Source organism: Opisthorchis viverrini, assembly GCF_000715545.1.
Source record: "Opisthorchis viverrini unplaced genomic scaffold opera_v5_137, whole genome shotgun sequence".
In the NCBI taxonomy this organism is placed as follows: Eukaryota; Metazoa; Platyhelminthes; class Trematoda; order Opisthorchiida; family Opisthorchiidae; genus Opisthorchis; species Opisthorchis viverrini.
The window spans coordinates 694,130-718,245 of NW_008751790.1; the positions used below are offsets into that span (position 1 = coordinate 694,130).

General features: G+C 44.0%; 2 protein-coding genes across 2 annotated transcripts in view; one reads left to right on the forward strand and one right to left on the reverse strand.

Annotated features, from left to right (window-relative positions):
* The window catches only part of T265_06460 (hypothetical protein), a gene marked incomplete at both ends in the record, with an annotated part of 67,069 nt that extends 45,717 nt beyond the window's left edge, over positions 1-21,352 (forward strand). The window contains one exon of the mRNA XM_009171728.1: positions 21,280-21,352. Within this exon, the coding sequence (XP_009169992.1) occupies positions 21,280-21,352 (73 nt within the window). The remainder of the gene's footprint in view (positions 1-21,279) is intronic.
* The window catches only part of T265_06459 (hypothetical protein), a gene marked incomplete at both ends in the record, with an annotated part of 75,165 nt that overhangs the window by 20,210 nt on the left and 30,839 nt on the right, over positions 1-24,116 (reverse strand). The window contains 3 exons of the mRNA XM_009171727.1: positions 13,549-13,601; positions 19,157-19,382; positions 22,308-22,407. Coding sequence (XP_009169991.1) covers positions 13,549-13,601; positions 19,157-19,382; positions 22,308-22,407 — 379 coding nt within the window. The remainder of the gene's footprint in view (positions 1-13,548; positions 13,602-19,156; positions 19,383-22,307; positions 22,408-24,116) is intronic.

Consider the following 24,116-nt stretch of genomic DNA (forward strand, 5'->3'; position numbering starts at 1 on the left):
ACTGTATTGGGCGTAATCACGGTCCATTCCAGGAAAATGGGTCGCAACGCTTGCCTGACATCTGAGTTACTTACCAGGCTGGAAAAAAGAGGAGGCAGTTGGAATGGGTTCAAATTAGGCATGAAACAGTTAGAATGACAGAGCGTATAGGTTGATTAGAGTACTATCCGAACTAGAAATGTCTTGTGGGGATTCGATTTGCTTTAAACCTTACACTTCAGGCGGTTACGTACACAACGCGTGGATTAACGTCATCTAATCATTAGTTTGAACATAGCTACTGAAAAGTTCTACAGGCTTGCATAAAGTTCTGTGTTTGGGGGTGAGATGGTTCGGAGGTTAGAGCGCGAATTTACTTGACCGAAAGGTCCGTGGTTCGAACCCGACCTCTATTTCTCAACTTCCCCTGCCTAGGTTTGGGCAACTTGGCAGTATCACAGCCCTCGTGCTTCCTTTGGGTTGCATGGCAGCTAGGCACCGGAGGAGTGCTATGGCTGAACGATTATAGCTAAATTTCTGTGTTCACGCCGTAGAGTTTGATATTATACCTAAAAATCAGGGACTCAGTAAACATCAAGGCCTAATCGAGTTCCGAGATCATCGTAGGCTTAAGAATTTACTGGATCTGGTTTATTGGCAATTATTTTATGTGCCATCCAAATCCATTAATCAGGAACGTGTTCCTGGCTACCACGAACTGGAACCCAGATGTTTCCTTCTTCTTCCCCAACTCAAATTACCATACGATTAAATAATACGCTTTTTCAGCTTGGTGGCAGAATGCGTTTGGAATAAATTAAGGGCAAGAGAGATGAATCTGTTGCCAAATGAGTAACTAGCTCCAACTGTCGGCGCGATGAATGTAAATCAGTCTAGTTTTTCGAGATTTGTGCTTAGCATAGAACATGAGATTAGAACTGGATGTTGGCCATTAACGGCAGCGATGCACAAACTAGGTAACATGCTAAACATGGTCCATAGTATGCTACTAACCGTGATATGTAGTGAGCACAGTGTGCAACAGAGGCTGTGTTCAATACCCAGCGCATAGCAAGCAGCTGCTCATTTGAATAGAGAAAAGCGCCCGTCAGAGAAAACTAGCGATAATCAAGAATATTGCAGCATGTGGTATCAAAGAAAGCTGATGTAGGAGGGTATAGGTATGGTTGATTTTCAACAGTTCGACGGCAATAGAGAGAGTTAAATGGCTTGGTGTATACTCATCCACCGCGCCATGGCAATTAAACAGTTAACGTTCGAGTCTGTCTTTGTAAACAATCCATTGTTCTGTGGCTCGAACGCAACGGCATGCAATGCTGATGATCCATCGTTGGTTCAGAGCAGCTGTCTACGGCTTCACTAGTTAGAATGGAGGAAAACGCCGTAAAAATAGCTTCTAACATGTATACCAACAAACAAACATTTGCTTCTAACCAGTCTGAGATCAAAAGGGGTGATGAACTGCGTACCAGGACATTGTTCAGAACCAACGCTATGTCCATTCTCTTTCGCTTCCCGTGTATACTGGATGAATGATAATCGTGAACTAGCACTGAAGTGTTGCAGCGATGTAGAACCTATCCGTCACATGCAGGCCAGCTTCACGCTGTTGACAGAGGTGTATAGCTTGCAGAAAAGCAGAGTGGACTTGTGTGACCTTGACATTGCCTAAGCTGACAATACTCGTTATACACTCAATCGTGCAAACAGCACGAGTACTTAGGACGCCATGAATGAGTTTGGTAGTGTCGGTCAGACCGTAGTAAAAAGAAGATATAGCAGTCAGGACCAGTTCGACTGTGATCCTTTTCGACTGTATCAGATAAAGATCGCAGACTGATTTTCGACTACTCGAATGTCCTCACAGGAATACCGAAGTTGCGTTTGTCAACTTTCCCACCCATGGTATTATGTTAATGGCCTTCTTCAGGGTCTTACACCAGATTAAGGAAATGACGATGATTCTCGATATCTCAATATCATATTCCGATATATTGTCTGATCTCTTTTATTCAATTTGTTCTTGATTGGATTTTGTCACACGGTTGCGATGATTTCCATTGTGCACTGAAGTGAATAGTTTTCCTGGGCTTTAGAGGTCCTCTTAAACGACCTACGCAAACATTATGTAGGGTTCACTCTCAAACAAGGCAAGAGTTTGTTCACCTTTATCCCATTTTCGACTCGTCTCTGATTCATCTTCGTTGAAAACCGTATAGTATCACGTTTAAACTCAGCTGACCTGAAACTGCCTCCATACGTTTGTCAGACTCAACAAGGAGGGGAACGGGACGGACTTTCTCTTAGATAAACAAAGTTATATTGCCTGTGACGAGAAAATGCACATCACTGGGTCCACAGCGTCTCGTGCACCAGGATAAAGTAACAGCTGTGTTGCGTGGTTCCAAGACATAGCCTCTGCAGATAGATGATGTGAGGTTTCTTCTGGCTTTTGATCACCGACGCCTGAGAAGCGTTGCTAGTATCGGATAGCGTCAACGAATTCGTATTGAGGTAAAAAAAAACAGGCATCTGCTTTGGCAGCGTGTACTTCAATGACGGAAAATATCCAGTACCACTAACTACAGTGAGTTGACAATGTGCCACACCCACACTCGTTTACCGAGGCGAGTGGTGTTCTCCGTGCCACCTTCAGGATTGTGCAAACTGCGAGGTACACAAAGTACGGCTTGGAAAAAGGGTGTGAAAGAGTTGAAGAAGAGGTCAAGTGTTACTGGTGTGGCCTGCCTTCCAGGATAGGTTCCCGTAAACCTCCACATGCGCCTGGCTGAAAACGTTACAAGATGTGGCGGTTAATCCATGGCTGACCTTTTGGAGGTATAGGGCGAGTCGGAATACTTCATAAAGACGAGAAACGGGTCTTTTCCTTCTCCATCCTTTTTAAGTAAAAGTTTTTAGCAAAAAATAAGCAGCAGCAAAGCATCAGTATAGGCAGTGATGTTACTGTCTCTGGTTATAACAATGATGTATGCGCGTGTGTTCATCTTTGGTAACGCCAGTTGACGGGCCCACAACATCCGCCAGCAGATGACCTCGCAAGGTCACATGCACCGTCGACTGTCGAGTTGTCTTGCTTACAGGATGTGTTCCTGTCAGTCTTCGTCAATGGATCATGAACGCAGCAACCGCTTGATTTGGTTTTGATTCGCTATCTGGTGGTGAGGCTTGTGGGTATTCAGTATTACAGCAGCAGATACAAGAGTCCAGACCCGGGTAATCTTATGGAAGTCGCGCATAAATATACAATGATAATACAGTCAATGTTTGCTCTTAACGCAACTCAATAAGCTTGAATCGTGAAGCCTTCGGATGCGTACGTGCCAAGCTGTTTTTTCCGCTGAGGTGACACCAACTCCTTGGTAAATGACACGTTCCAAACACACCTTTTCTAAGTTCTATGCAAAAAACTTACTAGTTAGCTTCTAGACCTAGTTCGCCTTGTCCAGGTTGTAGCCGTCCCAACTTAGTATCGTTTTCGCTCACCAGAATAAAACATTGAACAGGTATTCTGACCACCAATAATGACGCCCCGTAAAGCTTGAACATTACACAAGATATCACATCTAGCAGAGTTTTCGTGACAATCGTGGGTTTACCAGTGCACATTTTATTTGTGCATCCGAATACTTGCCAAGCTGATCATTATCATCATCATCATCAGCAGCAGCAGCGACAGCAACATCAGTGTTGACACTGATGCATCACTGCCGTACAACCACACAGTTTATCTAAATATATTAGAATAAGAAAACAAGAGTGGGTGAGGAAGAGTCTCTGTGCTTGCCCATCGCAAGCATTCTGCGGTACCTATATCCCTCCAAGTACTCAGTCAGACAATTTGGAAATAAACTGACGACACGAACCCCATTGTCATCGATCAGCCACCATTTCTTGCACTGTCTCCAGCCAAGCGTAGGAGAGGTAGCGGAGAACCTATTCTGGAATTTGCACTGCACCAACGCCCAAACGTTTTCTCACCCTTCTGTCAAGTTATACGTCGTGCACCTCGCAATTTCCGCCATTGTGAAGGAGACACAGAACAACACTCGCCTCAGTAGACGGTGTTTCGATATACGCAGCAGATAGCTGATCCACCTTAGTTGATGGAGCTCGATGTTTTTCGCTACTGAAGTACACGCCACACAACCAAACGCCCATTTTTTAATTACTTCAGTTGGAATTCGTTGACACCATCCGACACCGGCAACGCTTCTGGAGCATCGGTGGTCGAAAGCCGAAAGACGCCTCACATCATCTATCCACATGTGTCATGTTTAGCAACTGCCGAACAACACAGCCATCACGGCAGCCTGGTGCAGGCGACCCTTGGGACGCAGTGATATGCCCTTGCGGCGCCACAAGTGACGCAAATTTGAAAACATGATTCTGGCCTTTGAGATTCATGCACTGACTTCATCAGACACTTCCGTCATAGCTATTACAACTACCAAGGTAACCAAATTCCCCACAACCCCAATGATTCTTCCCGAATTGTATAGACTGTGCTTAGAGACTGCACATTCTAAAGCATGACTGTATACTTTGAAGATGCTAGGCGGGTACCGAAAACGGTATGACGATGGTTAGTTTATTCAACAGAGCTTGTGCTACGCTTGTCTTGAAATATGAAGGTGATGTAGGCTGAGTACTCCAGATCGACAAAGTTCTCACCAGGAACAATTTGAACACCGGGATTTTGAAGACCTTCCAGCGTTCGCCTCAGTATTTCACCAACGACAAAGTTGAAAAGGAATGGAACAAGTAGGAAGTCTTTGTCAGACACCACTTCTTTAGAGAACCTTTTGAAGAACTCACCATGCACTCACCGCATTATGCTCACAAACGTCTGGGGCACACACTAACGAGCAAGAGTGGTTCACAACACTGATCGATCGACGAAATCAAATGCACCCTAGAAGTCAAGGAAGCCCACGACTGTGGGTTGTCTGTACATAAAAAGGAGTATGAAGATGTGGTCGACACAGTCTCTACCCAATAGAACGCCCATTTGATATTCACGGACTCGTGTGCTGCCGTAAGACGACGAAGAATCAGTGACGCCCAAGGACCTGTTACAACAGGCGTCAAACTAACACCTATGTGGTTGCCACATTCACTGCGAGTACCATTTTTGAAAATAAGCATTATTATCGACTCACTCCAGTTTTCTGGAACAGTCTCTTTCTCCCAAATAGACACAATCAGGCTAGAGAGGCATTGATTGAAGAATTCAGCACCATCATTGAAGGGAGCAGGTGGAATGTCGTCAGGGCAAGGAGGACGATGGCCTTTGAGTAGTGATATACACTCAGACACTTCTGACGCTTAAAGTGGTTCGGGGTCCACCTTTCAGTTGATGGCCGGCAGTCCGGGTAGCAAGTAGCCAAATGAATTGTTGTTCGAAGTATTGCGCTCAGCGGCCCAGACATTCCGATTTGCTGAATACCAGAGAGCCATTTTGGTCTCTGACAGTTTGATTGGTAAGAGGCTTCCGAGGACTAGTCGGACGAATAAAGTAGTACAGCCTGCGGAGGTTCATAGCATTTTCTAATCTTCGATTTCTTCGGACTTACAGGTCCATCAACCTTCGCGGTCTGCACGGACACCCAGTTTTACCTGGCGTCGGATGATGCGCCGGTTGAGCTGTCGTTGCGGTCAGGAGGTATCTGTCGCCGGGTCCCCAGTAAAGTCACGTTCTTATCAGAAATTTAATGTTTGAATGAAGTTGCCTGGGTTGTACCGCAAACGGATGTTCCAGCTCTGAGTGGCACTGTGGACATATGTTCCCAGTGGCTGTTAATAACCAATGTACGGCGGCCCGACAGGCGTCCGAGGAGCCGGTTCTAAAAGTTTCGTTTGATTTCTGGGTCCACTAGCCTCCCAATGACTAAGCGAGGTCTCCATGTTTTGCATAGAGGTGAAAAGTGCAATGATAAGCAGCAGCGAACAAGTTCATGGTCGGAGTCCACGTTAATATTCCAGAAGGAACGACAGTAATCGACCCCGGCCACCGGTAACTGACGGCACCACCGGTACCTGACGGCAATGTGGCTTGTTTGGATTCAGGACTGGTTCGGTGGGAACCAGGTTTTCAAGCGACTTCCGCTGTTCCAAAAGTTGGTACTGTAATGGAACAGTCTGAGATCGGCACACGTCTGAAGCAGATCACCTCCTTTGTCCATGCATCTCCTGTCCAATCCAAGACGACCAACCAACCGAGCCTCACCAGAATAGACACAATCAGGCTAGAGAGGCATTGATTGAAGAATTCAGCACCATCATTGAAGGGAGCAGGTGGAATGTCGTCAGGGCAAGGAGGACGATGGCCTTTGAGTAGTGATATACACTCAGACACTTCTGACGCTTAAAGTGGTTCGGGGTCCACCTTTCAGTTGATGGCCGGCAGTCCGGGTAGCAAGTAGCCAAATGAATTGTTGTTCGAAGTATTGCGCTCAGCGGCCCAGACATTCCGATTTGCTGAATACCAGAGAGCCATTTTGGTCTCTGACAGTTTGATTGGTAAGAGGCTTCCGAGGACTAGTCGGACGAATAAAGAGGTGTGCAACTAGGGCCTAGAAGAGTGCGATGGTACAGTCAGTTCAATTACAGTACTTGTATCCCGTTTCCTTTTTTTTCTGAAAGATACCACACATCAATACAGAGGGAATCCAATGTACAAGCAAGAGCCACCTGTTGTCCAGCTTGCTTTAGAGCGCTTTTGAGTTTCGAAAACAGATTTCGAAGTTAAAAGGGTTGTCACTGAAGTCGGACGTACAGAATCTTCAGCCGAGTATGATGCAGGGTGAAGAATGCGGTCAGCCCTAATGCTGCAAGTTGTAAAACTTGGATGCAGCAGCGTACAAGAGGGGGAAATTGAAAGCCTGAGAAGGGTGTCAGCTGTGGCCTATTTCGCTGCTGTATGCAGCAAGTAAGGCGACCCTGCTGGGGACACCACGCGACGGCCGATGTGACACGAGATCATTTTTGGTTATATCACTGTTATACGTGGGCTGGGATACTGCCACGACACCTCCACCTGTACAGGAGGACCATTAGAGCCTCAACCAAAGCCTTTGATTCAAGAGCCTGACCGCAAGGCAGCGGTGTTTGGCGGAAAATGCAAGTGCATTCACGTTTCTGTAAAGCAAGTCGTTATACATGTTCCAACTCAACCTGGAGGGCTAGGAGACTGTGTTGGTCAGATCTTTAACCACTGACCAAACCGGTATGAGACTCTCTGTCACTGGAACCATACCAGCATGTATTGATTTAAAACGTTTTACTATCCACGTAATATCAGGATTACTAATGTATTGAAGCACCTGGACCTCATGACTATCTCTTAAACTGAACGGTATTATGGATTTGGCATTCGGAGCCAGGTATATCATCAGTAAGAAAACCAATCTACCTTTGGGACAGGAGTGCTGATGATAGAAATCTTACTGCCAACTTGTTTTAGTTTAAGATATCTCTATTATATGAGTTGTTAGAGGGGATGCGTACAGCATGACATCTTATGAACAGAAGTGCTTGTATCTCCTGAAAGGTGCGCCAAGCTTAACTGGCAAGTGAAAACCACTAATGAAGGCAGACATAAGAGAGATCCGTCTTTGAAATTCGTACTGCCCAATTAAGGCAAACACATCAATGTGCAGCAGGAAGCAGTCCAAGGAAAATACACGTTCATGTTCATATCTTGCTGCCACAACACTGAGACACGGATGGCAGAATGTTATGAAGTGTACTCTTCGGCGAAGTGGGGATGGATACTTGGTTGCGTCTGTTCGTTTTGACAGCCTTACATTCTGGGATACAGCTTGTCTTACACGTTGGGGAGTTGAGGTTTTTCTACTTTTGTGGCAGGATGGTGAATATAAGTCTTTCCGCAGCTTAGTCCCCTAATCTACCATGAATACGAACAGTGAGGCAAACGCATCCTGATTTCATCCAAATGATTTGGGCCAGGTATTGATGCTAGAGTGCCCCTGGAATGTTTCTGACCCATCTATTGTTTAGCTCTGCAGAGTCACGTACCTTAAAAGAAAGATGTGCCAGTGCATAGTGATAGCAGGATACGACGTCGAAAATGGCTAAGCTGACAAGGCATTCGCATGGTGCATAAAATACGCTTCTACCATAATTAACGCCACTTAATTTATGCGGGAGATGAACAGTCTTACATCCTGTAACCTTTGCAGCTTCGGCCCTTTTCTGACACACACTTACACGCAGGACACAAAGTACGGACGATCGATTGCGTGATGCATGGACACACTGGTTTATGTGGCTGCTTGATTGTGCACGCGTGCGAACACTTAACATTGCCAAAGGCATTAGTCGCTCCCAGGCTTCCTGACTAGATGTCCAATCACTCGTGGTTTTGCTAGTCAGTAGGCGCAAAGGCTGTAGGAAATTCTCAGTGACAGAACAAGAACAGTTAACGAATTAGTGTCCCATCAGCAGGGGGCATATTGTAAGTCGACTTACTCAATCCTCTCCTCCTCTATCGCACAGCACAGCACCGCAAAAATCCGGTGCACTAGTGTTCCAAAGAGATTCAATCCCGCCAGTTAGCTGAAGAAACCTATGTGTCAGTCACCTACAAAAATCATAGCTGTATCCTGATTAGTTTACCGCAGTGGTTTTAATGGGGCATGTTGGTACTGAACAATTATGAGCCACCTCCAGACAAAGTGAAGTCTACCTAGGGAATCCGACTTATCCCGATTTTAGAACTTACGATTGGCGATGTGACGGCACATTGCAAATCCATGGAGAGGAAAATGAGCTTTCCGGGGGGTAAAATACGCTTTGCTGGATGCACCTCCAAATGTGGGGGTTATCTGACAGACTGGGTCGGAAATACCACACTCGCTACATAGTAGTCGGTCTGCTTTTGTTTGTTGACGCGTCGTTCTGCTTAGAGAAGGTTGTATCCTTCTGAAAATTTGCTCTGAATAGGGAAACATACGCAGGTCTCTGGGTATTTAGTTCACATGGTGTGTTCACAAACATCTCACCCCAAAGCGCCAGTTCGTCAAAGTTCTCTACCCAGCTTACAGTTGCCCACGCATTTCAGGTCATCAGTTGAAAGAATTTAGCGCCGCTCGATGAAACCCTACCAGCCAGTCGAACTCAAAGGTGTGAAGGATCAATAAGTCTTCTATCCAAGAAAGCTATTCAATGGCCTTATTCATGAGACATGTCTGTCCGATAAAACAATTGTTTCCTCAGTCATTCACGTTTTCTAAATAGATACGATAAGGATTCATGTTCGGCTGAAGATTGGGAAGAAGATTATTCCTTCATTTTCGTTCACAAAGCGATCACTTCTGTTGCGGACCGCCAAAAATGCTACTTATAGTACGTGTAGACGGTCAGTGGAAGGTAAAACGACGGAGTGTAAATAAAATCTAGTGTGCAATGGAATTTGTTGAAATGTAGCATCTGGGAGTGGTAGGTACCGGACGGGCAAAAATGGAGACGGGTGTTTGATTTTCAATTGATTTAAAGTCATTTGATCACGCAGCGGCGGGATCTGGAATGGTGGATGTGGTGGTGATGTGGAACAAAACTGGCGATCTTCATGGAGTTACACATCCAGAGCGGAGGCAATTTAAGACAGGACAAAAAGTTGGAGTTTTAGATGATCAGCTGATGACAGTATCAGCTCACTGAATGATGCTACTAGGACACGAGATACTGATGTGATTCGATGTTAACTATAGTACACAGCGGTTTACTTGAACGAATTCTATGGGTCAAGGGCAGCGGAAAACAGATAGCAAACGACTACTGCTTCGTTTGTTAAGCTAGCTGTGGGAATATTTCTATATGCATATGTCACTGATGTATACATTACTTTACTCTCTTACCTCAGGAGATACTGTGCATCATGCCAGAGCTCGTGCACCAATCGCAAAAAACTTTGAAAAGTTACCGTATTCCATTAAAGTATTTGGGTGGTTGGATGAAAATTCCAAGCATATATATACCTGCACATACTAGTTCTGCTTGTAGTTCTATATATACACGTATAGGTGTATACACAGCTATGTAGGCTGCCGCACTAATATGAGAAAGCATAGAGGAATACAGGAGCACATGGCGAATAAACAATCATTCACTTCGACTGATTTTGCGATTAATCTGTAATATCAACCAAAGTGGAGGCAACTGACCGTTATTTGTATTCGGTTGCCTACTTCTTTCTAATGAGAAGTGTAATTGATACCTAGTATTTGATGCATGGTTATTCCACCAAATTCCACGTTTATCGATCTACTGACAGAATACTATGGGCATACTAGAACAGGTCACCCCATTGCGGTGATGTATAGGCTATTGGCAAGCTGAGTTTATGTCGTGTCCCCAAGGGAAGTGCATCCACTCGAAAATTCTGCATGAAGGATCCACGTTTGTCCAGGTAGCCTCAGCACAGACATCTATAAACTCGACCCGCAGATGCCTCAGCCCATCCCAGCGACAACAATAAAACGGCCGTCACTGTTCATTCTGTTCCACATCTCACTGTCGAGATGTGAAAATACACCCCATAATTTCTCACTCCACAACAACGAGTGGCTATATGAAAATCATCCAGACAACAACATCCAACCTGCTTATCGGTGTGTAAGCGCAACAAAATCATCTGCTGCTTGCTACATCTATTCACATCTACTCGCTTTGTCCTAATGAATTTGAAAGTCAAATGAGTAAGAATCCTCGGGCTGGAACAACGTTCTAAAGGGACTAATGGCTTAAACCTAATGGTGAGTCCATTCCAGCGGAAAAACAGACAAAAATGTTTCTACCTGTTCATCGAGACAAATTATATTTGAGCAGTTAGGTCGTATATTACTCTATTGTTTCGAGGATATGGTAACTAGAACTAATGTACCCTTGATAGCTGACAGACAACATAGTTTTGAGGCTCCTTTTTATCTGCTTCTATGGAAGATCGAGATAATCATCGGTTCCCAGTTGGATGAACAAACCCATTCAAAACCGTCCAGAAATTATTCATGCAAAGGAATTCTTTTCAACAGTTACACTGTTTGGAACGCGAAGCATCAGTTCAAGGTTCCGTTCCGATCGGAACAGACTTAACATATCCCAAATCCTGAAATGGGTTTAGGAAAATTGAAGTTTGGACAAATCGTTGGGATGATTCGCACAATGGATCAACAACCACCGATTAGAGCACCTGAACGACAATCAAAACAGATTGGTGTTGACCGGAAACGAATGTCAGAAAAAAACTCGCTTCCAGTAAACGGAAGATTTTTCTCACCAAAAACCATGGATAGATTCAACGACTGCAATTCCATATCAGTAGTACTCTTGTGACAGTCTCGTTCAAGACTGTCCGATTGAGTGTTAGACGTGTAGATACCTCAGAACTTGTGTGACGGGTTAATATTAAATCCAACTTGACAGCATAACCATCCCCCATTCATTTGCTTATTCCGTCTGTCCCGATCTATCCCATCGTGACTTCCGTGTGGTCGCACCGCCAATCAGAATCACAAGGGTGAACTTGGAAGGGACCACACTACTAAGCCAACATTCCGCTCGCCGTTGTTTGGTGTGCAGACGTTGGCACTCCATTATGCCGGTCAGTGAAAGACTTGGGCACTTGTTGACGCTACGCAACAATCCACAACCAATTGAAGTTTGTGGTATAGTTTTACCTACGGTAAGTTATCGAAATTCGATTGGGAAACTGTTACTTTAAAAACTTTTTCTTAAACCCCACCAGAGGCAGTCGTTCGCAATTGTGCGTGTTCTCAGAGCAAGCATTCCCAGTTCGCCGGCCAGTGGTGAGCAACTCTAGCGTCGACGCTATTTCATGCTCGATGTCTGACAGGTGATAACACTGATGTTCATAGTATATCATCAAGCAGTACTTTAGAATAAAGTTTTGTATTACGGCAAACTCGAGAAGCTGAAGTGACGATTGTGCAATCTGGGATACTTGTTACTAGAGACTGCACTCAGAAAGGCCACTGTTTAGCCTGTGGAGATTTCCCCCCACCCCCGATGAGACAAACGAGTAGAAGGCCACCCTTCTACCGGGCCTGTGAAATGGTCTCTCGATAGAAAACAAATATAGAATCGTATCCGTTGAAGAGACAAACTTCCACGAGATATCACTTCCTATCTGTGTTTTCGAGCGGTGTAAGAAACTATAGTAAATTTGTTCCTTCTGATGAGCCACCAAAAGTGAGCTCCTTTGATAGTTGGTCTCTTCTGGGAAGGACCTAAGGGAGACGACGTATAGTAAGACCCTCACTTGATATAAGTGGTGCTCCTGCAAAAGGCCTTCCATTCGATATTTACACCGGCTAGTTCATTCGAACAGTAAACCAGCCCCGTCCTAGCTTTCGGAGAATTTCTGACGTGTGTCTTGGTATTTGAACATGCCTAGAATTCAAAACTTTCATATCAGGATCACTCAAGTGGATCGCAGAAAAGTAGGAGTTAGTCAGCAGGAATGTGTGAAATCTTTGAACTATTGATTCATACCTTTTCTGAATAATGCCAATGCATGCGATCTTAGAAAGACAGTAATCTGTGATTGGGATGATCGCATAATGAATTATCCCTTACGGGGGAGATGTTACGTATCTTCGAGCATAGATGCCTCCGTTTGGAAGGGTCACTTTAGAGTTTTTAAATGCACAGCACTGCACGGAATACCTGGTTTAAAAAATTCGAACATGTGAAACGAGGATAGTGGTACCGAACACTGTGAGCCAACATACTGCACAGAAATTGGAATATGCGAATAAAACTATTGTATTATGTGGTTGATTTTTGAAAGTTACTGCGTTTGTCATCTTTTTCGTACACGCATTACGGCTTCCGTAAAGTGGACCTCGGTCTACCCATGTAGTCGGGAACGACGAGGAACGCTACTGTTCCCTCTTGAGGTCAGTAAACTTTCTTTAGAAGAGTCTATTTCGTGTAGGCGAAAATCACGTCTGCAAACCTCCACCGCATGGGGAGCAAATTTCCGTTTATTATAATAAACCATGTGCTTACTAGAGGCATTCATCTAGGGAGAGCCAAAACATTTTTTCTTACGCGCCTTTGCTGCGAAAAAACTATCCCTCAAAGACACCGGGATTGTCCATTTGGAGCTGGCGGGTGGTGTCACATAAAATTTGTCAGTTACAAGCTAAACTTCAAGCTCCTAAATTGATTTACTTGAGTCCCTCTCAGGAGTGGAGGTTATTTGGAGGGCGACGACTTTACCCACTTCCATTTTTTTTAACTTTATACGAGAGAGATACGATGGAAACAGTGAATATAATGCTTCAAACGTCGTGACCAAAAAAGATTACTGTAGGAAGTGGACAAGGCCGGCTGAAGGCAACCACCATACGGATGTGGTTGGTATCGAGAGATTTCACCATGTATGACACTAATTTGAGACAGGTAGGATCATAGGAATTTAACCGATACCTGGTGCGACTGGTGTTACTCAGCAAACAAGCGGTAACATACTGAGTAACTCACTTTCTATCCCCGTAGTACAGGAAACGGCATGCCTTGCCAGCTGATGAATTGGTCTGCGGAAAATCACGAGAAAACAAACAATTCAATTAGGAGATAAAACTGATGGAACTCTGGGACTACGATTACCTGATGAATTTTAAGAATGCTGAAACCGGCACCGGCTGCCGAAGTGTTTTCAATAGTCTCATAACTAATATCTGATAAATATACTGGAAAATATATTTTTATTGGCCATTTTTCAAGTGGTAGTCAACTTGATTGGTTTTGAGAATTTTCAATAATGGAAAGAGCGGGTGTGCTTAACTGAGNCTTAACTGAGCTCCTGAACGGTCTGATAATATAAACACAACCTGAACACAATAAAAATTTGTGTGCGCGGCGCCACTGATTAAAAAGGGAGAGGATCGCTGTACATGTTGCAGGAAAACTGAAAAAGTAAACATAGCGGCGCAGTCTACTACCTAAAAAATGGACGTGCCACCTCATCCGATGCTGAAATCGGGTAACATGAACCCAAAACCTTTTTCAACGTGAAAAAGATAACAATGGAAAACATGATACGGCGATAGAAACTGATGGACGACTACCAACCGAGGAACAACATTGAACCATTTTGTTTGAAGGTTTTGCGATCAAGGCAGAAGTGAGCACAGTGAAGAATAGCGTTCTGTGGTACCGAGTGCCGGTAAAACACGCGGGTGATGCGGATGTCCCGCAGGTGGTCGAAACTCCCAATCTCAACAAAAATATAGGAACAGTCTCGTTCCGAGTGGCACCAGTTAAGAGGACTAGAGAAGACAATGTCAGTGACACTACGGAGCAAGCGCAAGCCCCGTAGTGCAGTGCAGCAGTAGTGAACATTCACTACATATGATGCCAACCAGCACGTCTTAAAGTGAAACACAGACTTCAAATTAGTTAAGGAAGCGAAGAAACTCTGGAGCGAAATATCGACAAATACATTCCGTCGAAAGACTTGTGATCACTCGGTTATCTGAGCAAAACTTTAGTAACTTCCACTCTGGAACAATCAAGAATCGCAGGTAACTGGGTCTCAGGGCTACCTATTCAGCGGTGTTTTTACAATACTATATTCGTTCCCGTTACAGTGATAACAAGTAAACTGGCTATGTTGGTAGCTGTTATATCACGGTCTGTCATGCTGTATGTAGAACACACGCATCGACTCATTGTCAGTGCCAGGGTGCAAACAACAGTGTATATCGAGCCAGTGCAATATGCGAAAATATTTTCTTAAAATAATCATGATTCTCGCACAGAGAAGTCTTTTCATTCAGTATGAACCTCTGACAAGCATCAAAGACTAAAATTTGGCGAACTCTATCCTTTTCCTTCGTTCGGTCACTGGTAGTGTTTGAACATACATGAATCACAGTTGTAGAAGTAATGCATAAAAAAGCGAAAGTCAAGCACCTCTGTAAACAAATAAGTGCACGGATTATTGGGGTAGGCTATTCGGTGTCCTGGTAGGCCCAAGAGCTTTCGACAATCTTTTAGGGAGAAACTTCGGCCATCCATATTCTCATGATCCAGACAAGCAACGACAGACTGGATCGTGACATCGTCTGATTAAAAGTACTAAAAAGTGTGTATTAGCCCAGATCCTTCCGTGGTAGTTGTCAGGAGTGGTACAACACTCTCTTGAGCTGAGGACATTCTTCACGACTCTTCCTCTGATACAAACGTAGGGATTATTTTTTTGAACTGCCACAAACTCCCTATGACCAAAATCAAATCAATTTTTAACGTCACTACGAAGACAGTATTGGAGTGCACCAAGCTGTACGCATGTAACAGCCATGGTGAATAGATGAATGCTTATGCACCAACATTATCTCTGCCTACGAATCAGCAAGTCAACTAACAAACTCGCAAGCAGCAAGTTTGTCACCATCCTAACGTTCCTCGCTCCTTTCTTCTGAGACAGGGCTTCTCGCAACTAGTCATCAACTCTCCATCTTCTTTTGACTTTTCATTAGGGTTTTCATTCTCCATGGTTGTATGTCAGTCGGGCACCGGTTTCCACTGTGTCGTTATTCAAGATAGATAGATCATTCTAATAAGAGAATAGACTCACAAAGACCCAAGCAACATATCAACCATTTGAAGTAATCGTCAGGAGAGCCTCCCCTCTAAGACCGAGTTATTGAGCAGCACTTTCAAAAAAAGTCTGAATATCTCCTTTCACTGTGGTGATGGTGATAGTACTTCATTTGGGTAGGAGAGACTACGCATGAGAACATAAACGCCAAATCAAAATGGACACACACTAAATGCTGAGCAACCAGTGTGTTAACCAAGATCAGTAAGTGATTACTCGCTGGCATATAAGGCTACCGTGCCTCATATGTGCGATCGAAAAACAGCTATTAAAGCGGGCCTATTCGCCACTTGGTTCCCAAGTTATTCAATCAGCCCCTCTAGAATGTACAATAAGCACAGACCAGCTTGAGAAGAACAGACGAACGAAACACGCTTGTGGCGCGTTATTTGTCCGCCACTGCAAAAAGTATTGATCGGCTTGACCTGTATTGGTAGAACCCTGATTGCATGAATGGATTCCGTCCGTTTTTGTGCCGCCTAATGCAGGTAAGTTCGTGTGTTTTGAATGAATCGTTTGGACCTTAATCACGAAGTGGGGAAGGTAGACTAGAAACCTCGCAATTCGGGACAATAAGAAAGTAGACTATGGCCTAACGCGCGAGGTTGATTTGGCAAAAAAACGAATGGCAATCGTGAAAGGTGGGAGGAAAACCAAAACAGATCATGAAGCTACCTGGCAGTATGGACAATTCGTGTAAAGGGAGTAAAACAATAATAGTTGGATAGCAAAACACGACTTATGGACACTGAGCACAAGTTTTACGCCCAAATAGTGGGATGTACATCGACGCCGAAAAATTCCCCAAGCATAACTCAGTTTCCTTGTGTCAATGAAAGTCAATAAAGCTATGCAAGGAATAGGGTTAGGGGTAGTAATTTCGAAAGCAGTACAATGACCGTCAGTATTTTTGCATGAAACGCTGTGGAAAGTTCCGAGGATGGATTATGAACATACCGCAAGGAATTAGGTAGGATACAATTAGGTAGAAAGTAAGAGAACCTCACCGTGTCGTGGAGTATGACTTCCTATGAAATATTTGGTCTGGGTCAATTATCTGGTTCATCAAGGCTAAACTAGTGTGGCATTTAAGCTTATGTGAGAAAACAAACGATAGTGGTATTCCCTGCTTTGTCCAGAGGACAAAGTGTGCTCTAGCAAGTGTGCTCACATCTACTGCACTTTTGTGTTGGAAATGGTCTCGCGTAGTCCAGCGTCCGGCTGAGCAGTAAACTTGTCGAAACAGATTATTACCACTTATTCCAGTGATTTGGGGTTGCGTCGAAACGCGTAGGCGACATGAGCTAACTCCTAAATCGTACAGGTCAAACAAAATTCAGCAACAGACGATGGATAAACCGGAATGAGAAAGTAGTGACTAATGCCGTTTGCCGGGCTGCGCACCAAAAACAGCTGGACTTGTCTGAGGGTTGGAATCACCGAACTTTGCAGCGTTCAATGACGAATTTCGTGAAAAAGAACACCCAGGTGGTTACCAAAGTCAAATTTTCAGCTGCGTTCCGTATTCATTCCACACTTTTCATTGGAGAGATTCCTCGCAGCAGCACCCATATAAGTACACGGACGGCGTGAATTCCGTTGACTTGGCTTTAGTCAGTGGTTAGAATTGGTAAGCGAAAAATCAAATTAAACCGGAACTTGTCTAAATGTATCAAGCTAAAAAATGAGGCTGACCTATGCAGTAAATTCAATCGAGGAATATCATAAACTAGAGATTCAGCTGAATCTCCATTTAAAACGAAATCGCTAGGCAACTAAGAGTATTTGACGTAAATAGAAACTTTATTACACAGCTGTGAATAAAAAACACAGTGAATTCATTGACGGTCCCTGCAAAAGATGGTAGAACAATAAACATGAAAGAGCAAAAACCCCAAAATTTATCGAGATGTATGTTAGCTCGGTTTTTGGATGGTTTGGAGGTTATACGAATTAGAGATTGGCAGATAACGTATCACAAACAGGCTTCTCTTGGAGACAGGACGAGGGCAGGAAATCAGTTCTACAGTGTGAACTACCGATTTGATAGATTTGACTGGATGAGCAAAAACGTTTGGCCCGAATGAGAAGTACAGTCAAGGCGACAGAAGAAGCAAGCAAGATTTTCCGTGGCAGAAACAGTAGAATAAAGCAAAAGACGCCATGTTCCGACCAGTCACTGAAGCGATGCTAACGAGGCGTACGAATTTGTGTTATATGGAGTAAAGATAGAGATAAGTGAGAAGATGGAACCGCCAGAAAAAGGACAGATGTACACAGAGATAATGTGTATTCGGGATTTATGGACAAACTGGACAGGACACGAATGTTTGTATGCCCAAAAAAGGGAAACAACGTGAACAGATGCTTGTGTCCCGAGGACTATAAGTTGTGAGAACCGAGATGGTGTGCTAGTGAAAAAGAGGCCAAGACGGGGGTTGTAAGTGTCCCTTTTGAACAACATTCCTCTACCAAAGAGCTGAGGGTTCAGATTTCGCCCCCTTATCGAAGCTCAACAGTAAAACATATTCCACACTGTGTCGGAATTCGAACCCCGGGAACCTGACTTTCGAGGCGAACGTTTTGCCAACAATCTACTATCAAGCGCTAGACGCAGCTGAAGTACCACATCTGAATAGATGGACGTGTTGACTTTCTAGAGATGTGATTGGCCGGCGAACGACTTGAACGACGAACCAGTAATTCATCTGGCGTCCTTCATTGTCAGGTTTGGCTCGGAGCTCAGACGACAATTTATGCAAGAAAATGCCCTGGAATAGAGCCCTATCAGTGGTTTGATTACTTTAACTAAAATAGCCTCAGCTTATGCGAAAATTATTTCAGGAGCAAAGTAGGTATCTGGGGAAGGGGTTGCGTGATTTAGAAGTTCTGGAAAAGGTGAACAACTTGGTGTAAATGTTGAGTGGAATAGCAAAGGATGTAAAGATTTTGGTGGTAATCGAATGGCGTTGGAAGATTACAGACGTTCGATCAAACTATCCACCAGAAGCTATTCCCCACCTAGATGAGGCGGCAATCAGCTTTCGTTTTTCACAGGAGAGAACCGCTGTGCTGTTAGACAACTGCTCTGGGCAAGGGGAATCCTGGGAACGATTGCCTCTAGTGTATTGAGATGGAAGGCAAATGAATTGATTCCACTTAAGGGACGAAATCTCCACTGAAAAATCCTCAGATTTCCACATACTACGAAAGTGGCGGATATAAATTGAAAAGAGAATGCAGGAAAACTGTTAAAATAATGTTTTTTGAGTATTACTGACAATTCACTTGCTTGTTAATCGGAACGGTTACTCTGACTTGCGTGTAACGATATGGTGGTTGGGAAAAATTTTTATGGTGGTTTCGATTTTTGACCGTACCTCTAGGTGGAAATGAGAAGTGTTTTAACTGCTCGCAAATGGTTTTTCTCATGATGCGGGCATACTGCACGCAATAGAGATCGAAGGAGATCTCTTGCACACTTACCAACGGATCACATGGAATGAGCTTGAAGAAGTCCTGCAAATCCTTACGAGCCTTCTCTTCGGAGCTGAGCGGTGGAAGCGTTTGATTGTTGCTATCTTGCACCATAACCGGGTCGGAAATGGATCGCAGAGAGATAGATACAAACAAAACTTGTGCGATCACAAGGAATTCAAGCACGAGCGGCAGCAGTGGCCAAAAGAAGACCGAAGTCATGTGGATCAATGCCCTGAAACCGCAAGTTGTCAGAAACAATAGAGACGGGATTTTGCTAAGTGGATGTGGGTGAGGGTAAACAGAACTAAATGGACATTCATTAAATGTGCTTAAGCATGCAGACGGTTCCACATGAAGCTCAGCACTGCTTGTGGCCCTGCATGATGTTCCAAAGCTGACCCCTTCACATTCATTTTTCGGCCAGCAAGAAATGCATAGTGGACTGTTGTTCACGTCTAACGATACTCTGCTTTTATTCAGATCAGAGGACTTTTATTAAGACAACTGTCGGGGACATGTATGACAGACAGTGCTACATTCTTCATAAACTGCTCACTAGAAAGACGCTTTCCGAGGCAAGAAAAACCTTCCAGTGGCAGCTCTCCTTTCTGAAGAGACCACTCCACAGAACCGGAAGAGATTTTCTGGTTCTCCAAATCAAAGATATACTTTCGTCCCCCTCCCAATGCGCAACTAATACAAATCTCGCCCATCACTGGACGCTTGTCGACTGCACAAAGTCGATAGTTTGACCTTGAATACGTACACATTATCAGTCGTTGAAAGGTTTTAGAGTCGCGATGATGACTGTAGGTAATAAAACTGAAATGGGGACGAAATAATACACGACCAGTCGAGGGAAAAGTTGCCACAAATTACACTTGTCTTGAGTGTTATGTGAGGACACATCCTCGTGATGAATTATCTTGTTTGGTGGTTCCTATTGTGGTTCACCTAGAAGGACAAAACGCTACTTTGTAATGACCTATATAGATGACATGGGCGAACTAAAGTCAGAAAACTGCGCCACCATGGTGGGTTCAAACCAAACGCCAAGAAAGCAATCGGAAACACCGGTACTAAATGAAAATCAGTTGCCACGGCATAAGAGCTATGTGATGATATTCCTATCTATCATGTTTTCACAGAGGGACACTCACTAGGTGAACATCATGCAATCCCCAGGTGTTTTTACGAGTAGAGATTACTGAGTGGCATGTTCCCCATCACGATGTAACGAAATACACAGCTGATTTGTTGAATCACTAAAGCTGCCACCATTCGCTACGACTATGGACTATGGTTCATATTCTAGTGATTTGTAACAACCATCACCTTCGTAGAACAACACGAAGAAGCGCAAAAACTTTCTTCGCCGACACCGCGAAAACAAAAAAAACGTTAGGTGTGACCTGAATCAAGCGGCTCGAAGTGTCAGCGACCGCAACGCTCATTATGGCTATCTGATAATAATGGTACCGTTTATATAGACTTAGGAAGATATTTTGGGGGCGCCTCCGGTCAAGTAAAGACAACACGAACCCCAGTTCATACCCACGATATCCACCAACCATATAAACCCGTCTTTGGGTATATACAACCAGAAAAGAAACACTTATCATGGGTAAAGGACTGGAATGAAGGACAGCACATTGACAAGCAATATATGGTAACGACTGTGATTCCCGCTTGCACACTGCGTTGACCACGAGGGCGTATACACTGCTACACCACGGCGAGCTCTAGTTTCTTCATAACGAGCAAGCGATGCGTATATTTACGGAGGAAACATAAGAGTGGCAGTGTTGAAACACGACAGATGGTGGCAAAAACAGCATTCTTGCACAGTGAGTTGATTGGGCCGCACCAAATACGCTCACTTGGTCCTACGGTTCGTATGCCAGATGACCGATTTCATGATGCCCTGTTTGCTGTGGCAGGTTCTGAATAGAGCAAACAATTAAGTTTGGAAACGATGATTTGTAAGGTTGGTTTATCACGGACCCATCACAGAGAGGGTTGAAGGTACTGAGTTGAGAGCGATGCCAACGCAATCAGTGGCGCTGTTGTATCCATTTTCATATTCATAACCGCTAGCCCAGTATTCTTTTGTTAATAGTTGTTTTCAGCACCTTCACCACCTCCAACTCCAATCCATCCGTCTCCACAAGCTACGGTGATCTGATCCACATCACGCGCTAACACGGTTACCAAACGGAACCTAAATCAAATGGGATTTTTTCTTCGTTGTCCTAATGTCAAGATGCAACCTTTGGACTCAAACTCCGCATGCTTATTTTGGTCAGTTATGGGAGACGACCGCAGACAGCGAGTGGGAAACTCGAAGCGTTTATGTAGAAACCTCCGCAAACTCTAGATTTTTGTCATTAGTATGCAGGACGTAGTTTAGACATGCGGAAATTCCGAAAAATACTCGACTGGTACTGATTTAGCATTCAATCCCCCACGCATCTTGATAATGATTTGGTTGCATAGTCTTGATTCATAGAACCTACCTCCCTATAAACTCGACGCCCCAAACAAGATTCAATTTTGTAAACGGAATGGGGTCTCGATCTGTCCGGGCATGGCATCTGACGCCTGATTGTGGTTAGCAAGAATATCGGACAGCCATCAGCCATAAACTTAAAACAGTGATACATGGGTTACAGATGAGTGATTCAGGTAGGAGGGTAACACATCGGTTGCTACATTGTGGTGGTGGCCATAGATGTCATACGTGTACAAGATGCACCTACCTTGAGACGCAGAAGTCGAACAAGTTCTGCCGTCAGTGCATATCGTAACACTGCAGAGAACTGAAGCGCAACGGTTGGAGAACGCTGGGATCAGTCGAATGATATCCCAGTGAGCAGCAGAACAAATGCAACACACATTCGGAATACAGAACCCGACAGATGGGAACAGTACATTACGCGCGCGTCAACACAAACTGCTACGTGGACGAAAACTTCATCCATTTCTAGACGAGCTCGTGGTTTGACTGGTTGCAATAAATGGTTGACCTGGCTATCAGTCTACTCCTTACGATCTAAATCCGACCATATGAAGTGGTGAATAGGAATTGCGCCAATGAGTGCCGCGATAGCAGGAGGCAAACGAATGTCAAAATACATTGAATTCAGAAGTAACCCACTTGCTTGCTTCATTCATTATCGCAATAGCGATTCGTATTCGATCGCGGAGGAATATTAGTACCAGAACGATGATCACGAGAATAATGGCCGATATGATACCTGGAAACAATCAAAAAGTAGAGATATTAGGTTTTGCTGGAATCCTTGCGTTTAGAAAGCACAGCACCAAACTATCATTAACAAAGCAACCAATCACCCTTTTCTTCACAAAAAACTACCAAAAATGATGGAATAACTTCGCGCAACGGGAGTAATACAAAATCAGCTGATGTTATGTAGACCTCTTTGCTTATCGGCAAGCGTAAATTGTTTTCCTGACCAGTGGAAGAGTGCGCGTTGTATCTGACGCACCGATGGAATCGTCCCGTCGTATTGGTGACATTTAGTATCTCCTAGCAAGAAACACGTCAGCATGTACGCATCAATTGTTTCATAAAGTCCGCTTAGATGTTGAACACGTATTTAAGTAAATTTCTGTTAGGTTAAATATCCCTTTGGCACCTCTGGGCTCGTAATAACTCTATAGACTTTTGACAGGGTACGATCACGAAAGCATTTAATTGGTAGGACATCAGCAGGATGTAGCTACTGAATACGACCATGGGATGGCTTAACAGATATTCCGTACTGAATAACCTAGGGTTCAGTGAAGGGTAATGGAGGAACGTTAACAAGGTTGAAGAAATCTTCCCAAGATGTAATGCTACCAGTCAGCTTAAAATAATCTGATCGAGAATACTTGCTTCCTACAGGTATCAACAAGAGACGCTGAACAACACGCTGAGTATGGCTCACGACAAAAGTATACGAACGCAAGCACAACGTAATTTTCACCCCATAAAATTGAAAACAGTTGTAAAGGAAGAGCAAAAAGACGGTCGTCTAAAAACTTTTACTTTCCAAATATTTCCAAGGATCGAACACCTGACGAAAACCCGAAAAATGGCCGCAACAAAACTACATGACCAATCTGAATTCCGCTGGAGAAGAATGACCGGGAAGGTTTTCCAGATAAACAGCACTGCTTGTTTTGCTGCTGACATAAAGGCGTTCATCAGGAAGTACTCGAACTCTTTTGTTCCCCTCCGATTACCCAGGGAATTTTTACTACATATCTTCAACTACAGAGTTACACAGCCCCAGAGACTCCGGTGATGATTTTCCGGAATAAAAAATTTAAGTACTGAAACACTGTGATGGTACCTTCTGATGTACCCTGTTTTCGTTGAAGGAAATTCGTACACACTTCATAATTAAGGCCAACCAGCGGCAGCTACTGCCAAACAGAGCTGCACGGGCTGAAACTGTATTGTTTACTTGACTGTCTGCTTCGGCGTTTTCAGGTTCATGCATTCCACCTCAAGGTAACGTCAGCACTAGTGACTTGTGCTTGCTTGCCATTGTGGGCTCTCTGCGACACATGCGTGGCACATGGCGTTGAGTGTACATTTTTGCCATTTACCCTCACACCAGACTCAATATGACAATCACTTTGTGCCTGATGTGCGAGTCTTGACTGCGTTAGGTCTTGCCACGCCTTGAAGACAGTTCAGCATTGTTTGTCCTTTCATCGATTGTTGGTCTTTACACGCGTATTTCCACACCAAAAATTCTTACATACGTTGGTACTGAATGGAACTGTTGGTGGTATGACTTCCAATGAGACGTTTCTATCTTTCATCTCATTCTCCTGTAATCCTTTCGCATTCATCGCTTGAATTCACTTTTTATGTCTGTGACGTTGTTTTCGAAAATAGACGACACTATATATATATATATATATATATATATATATATATATATAAAAG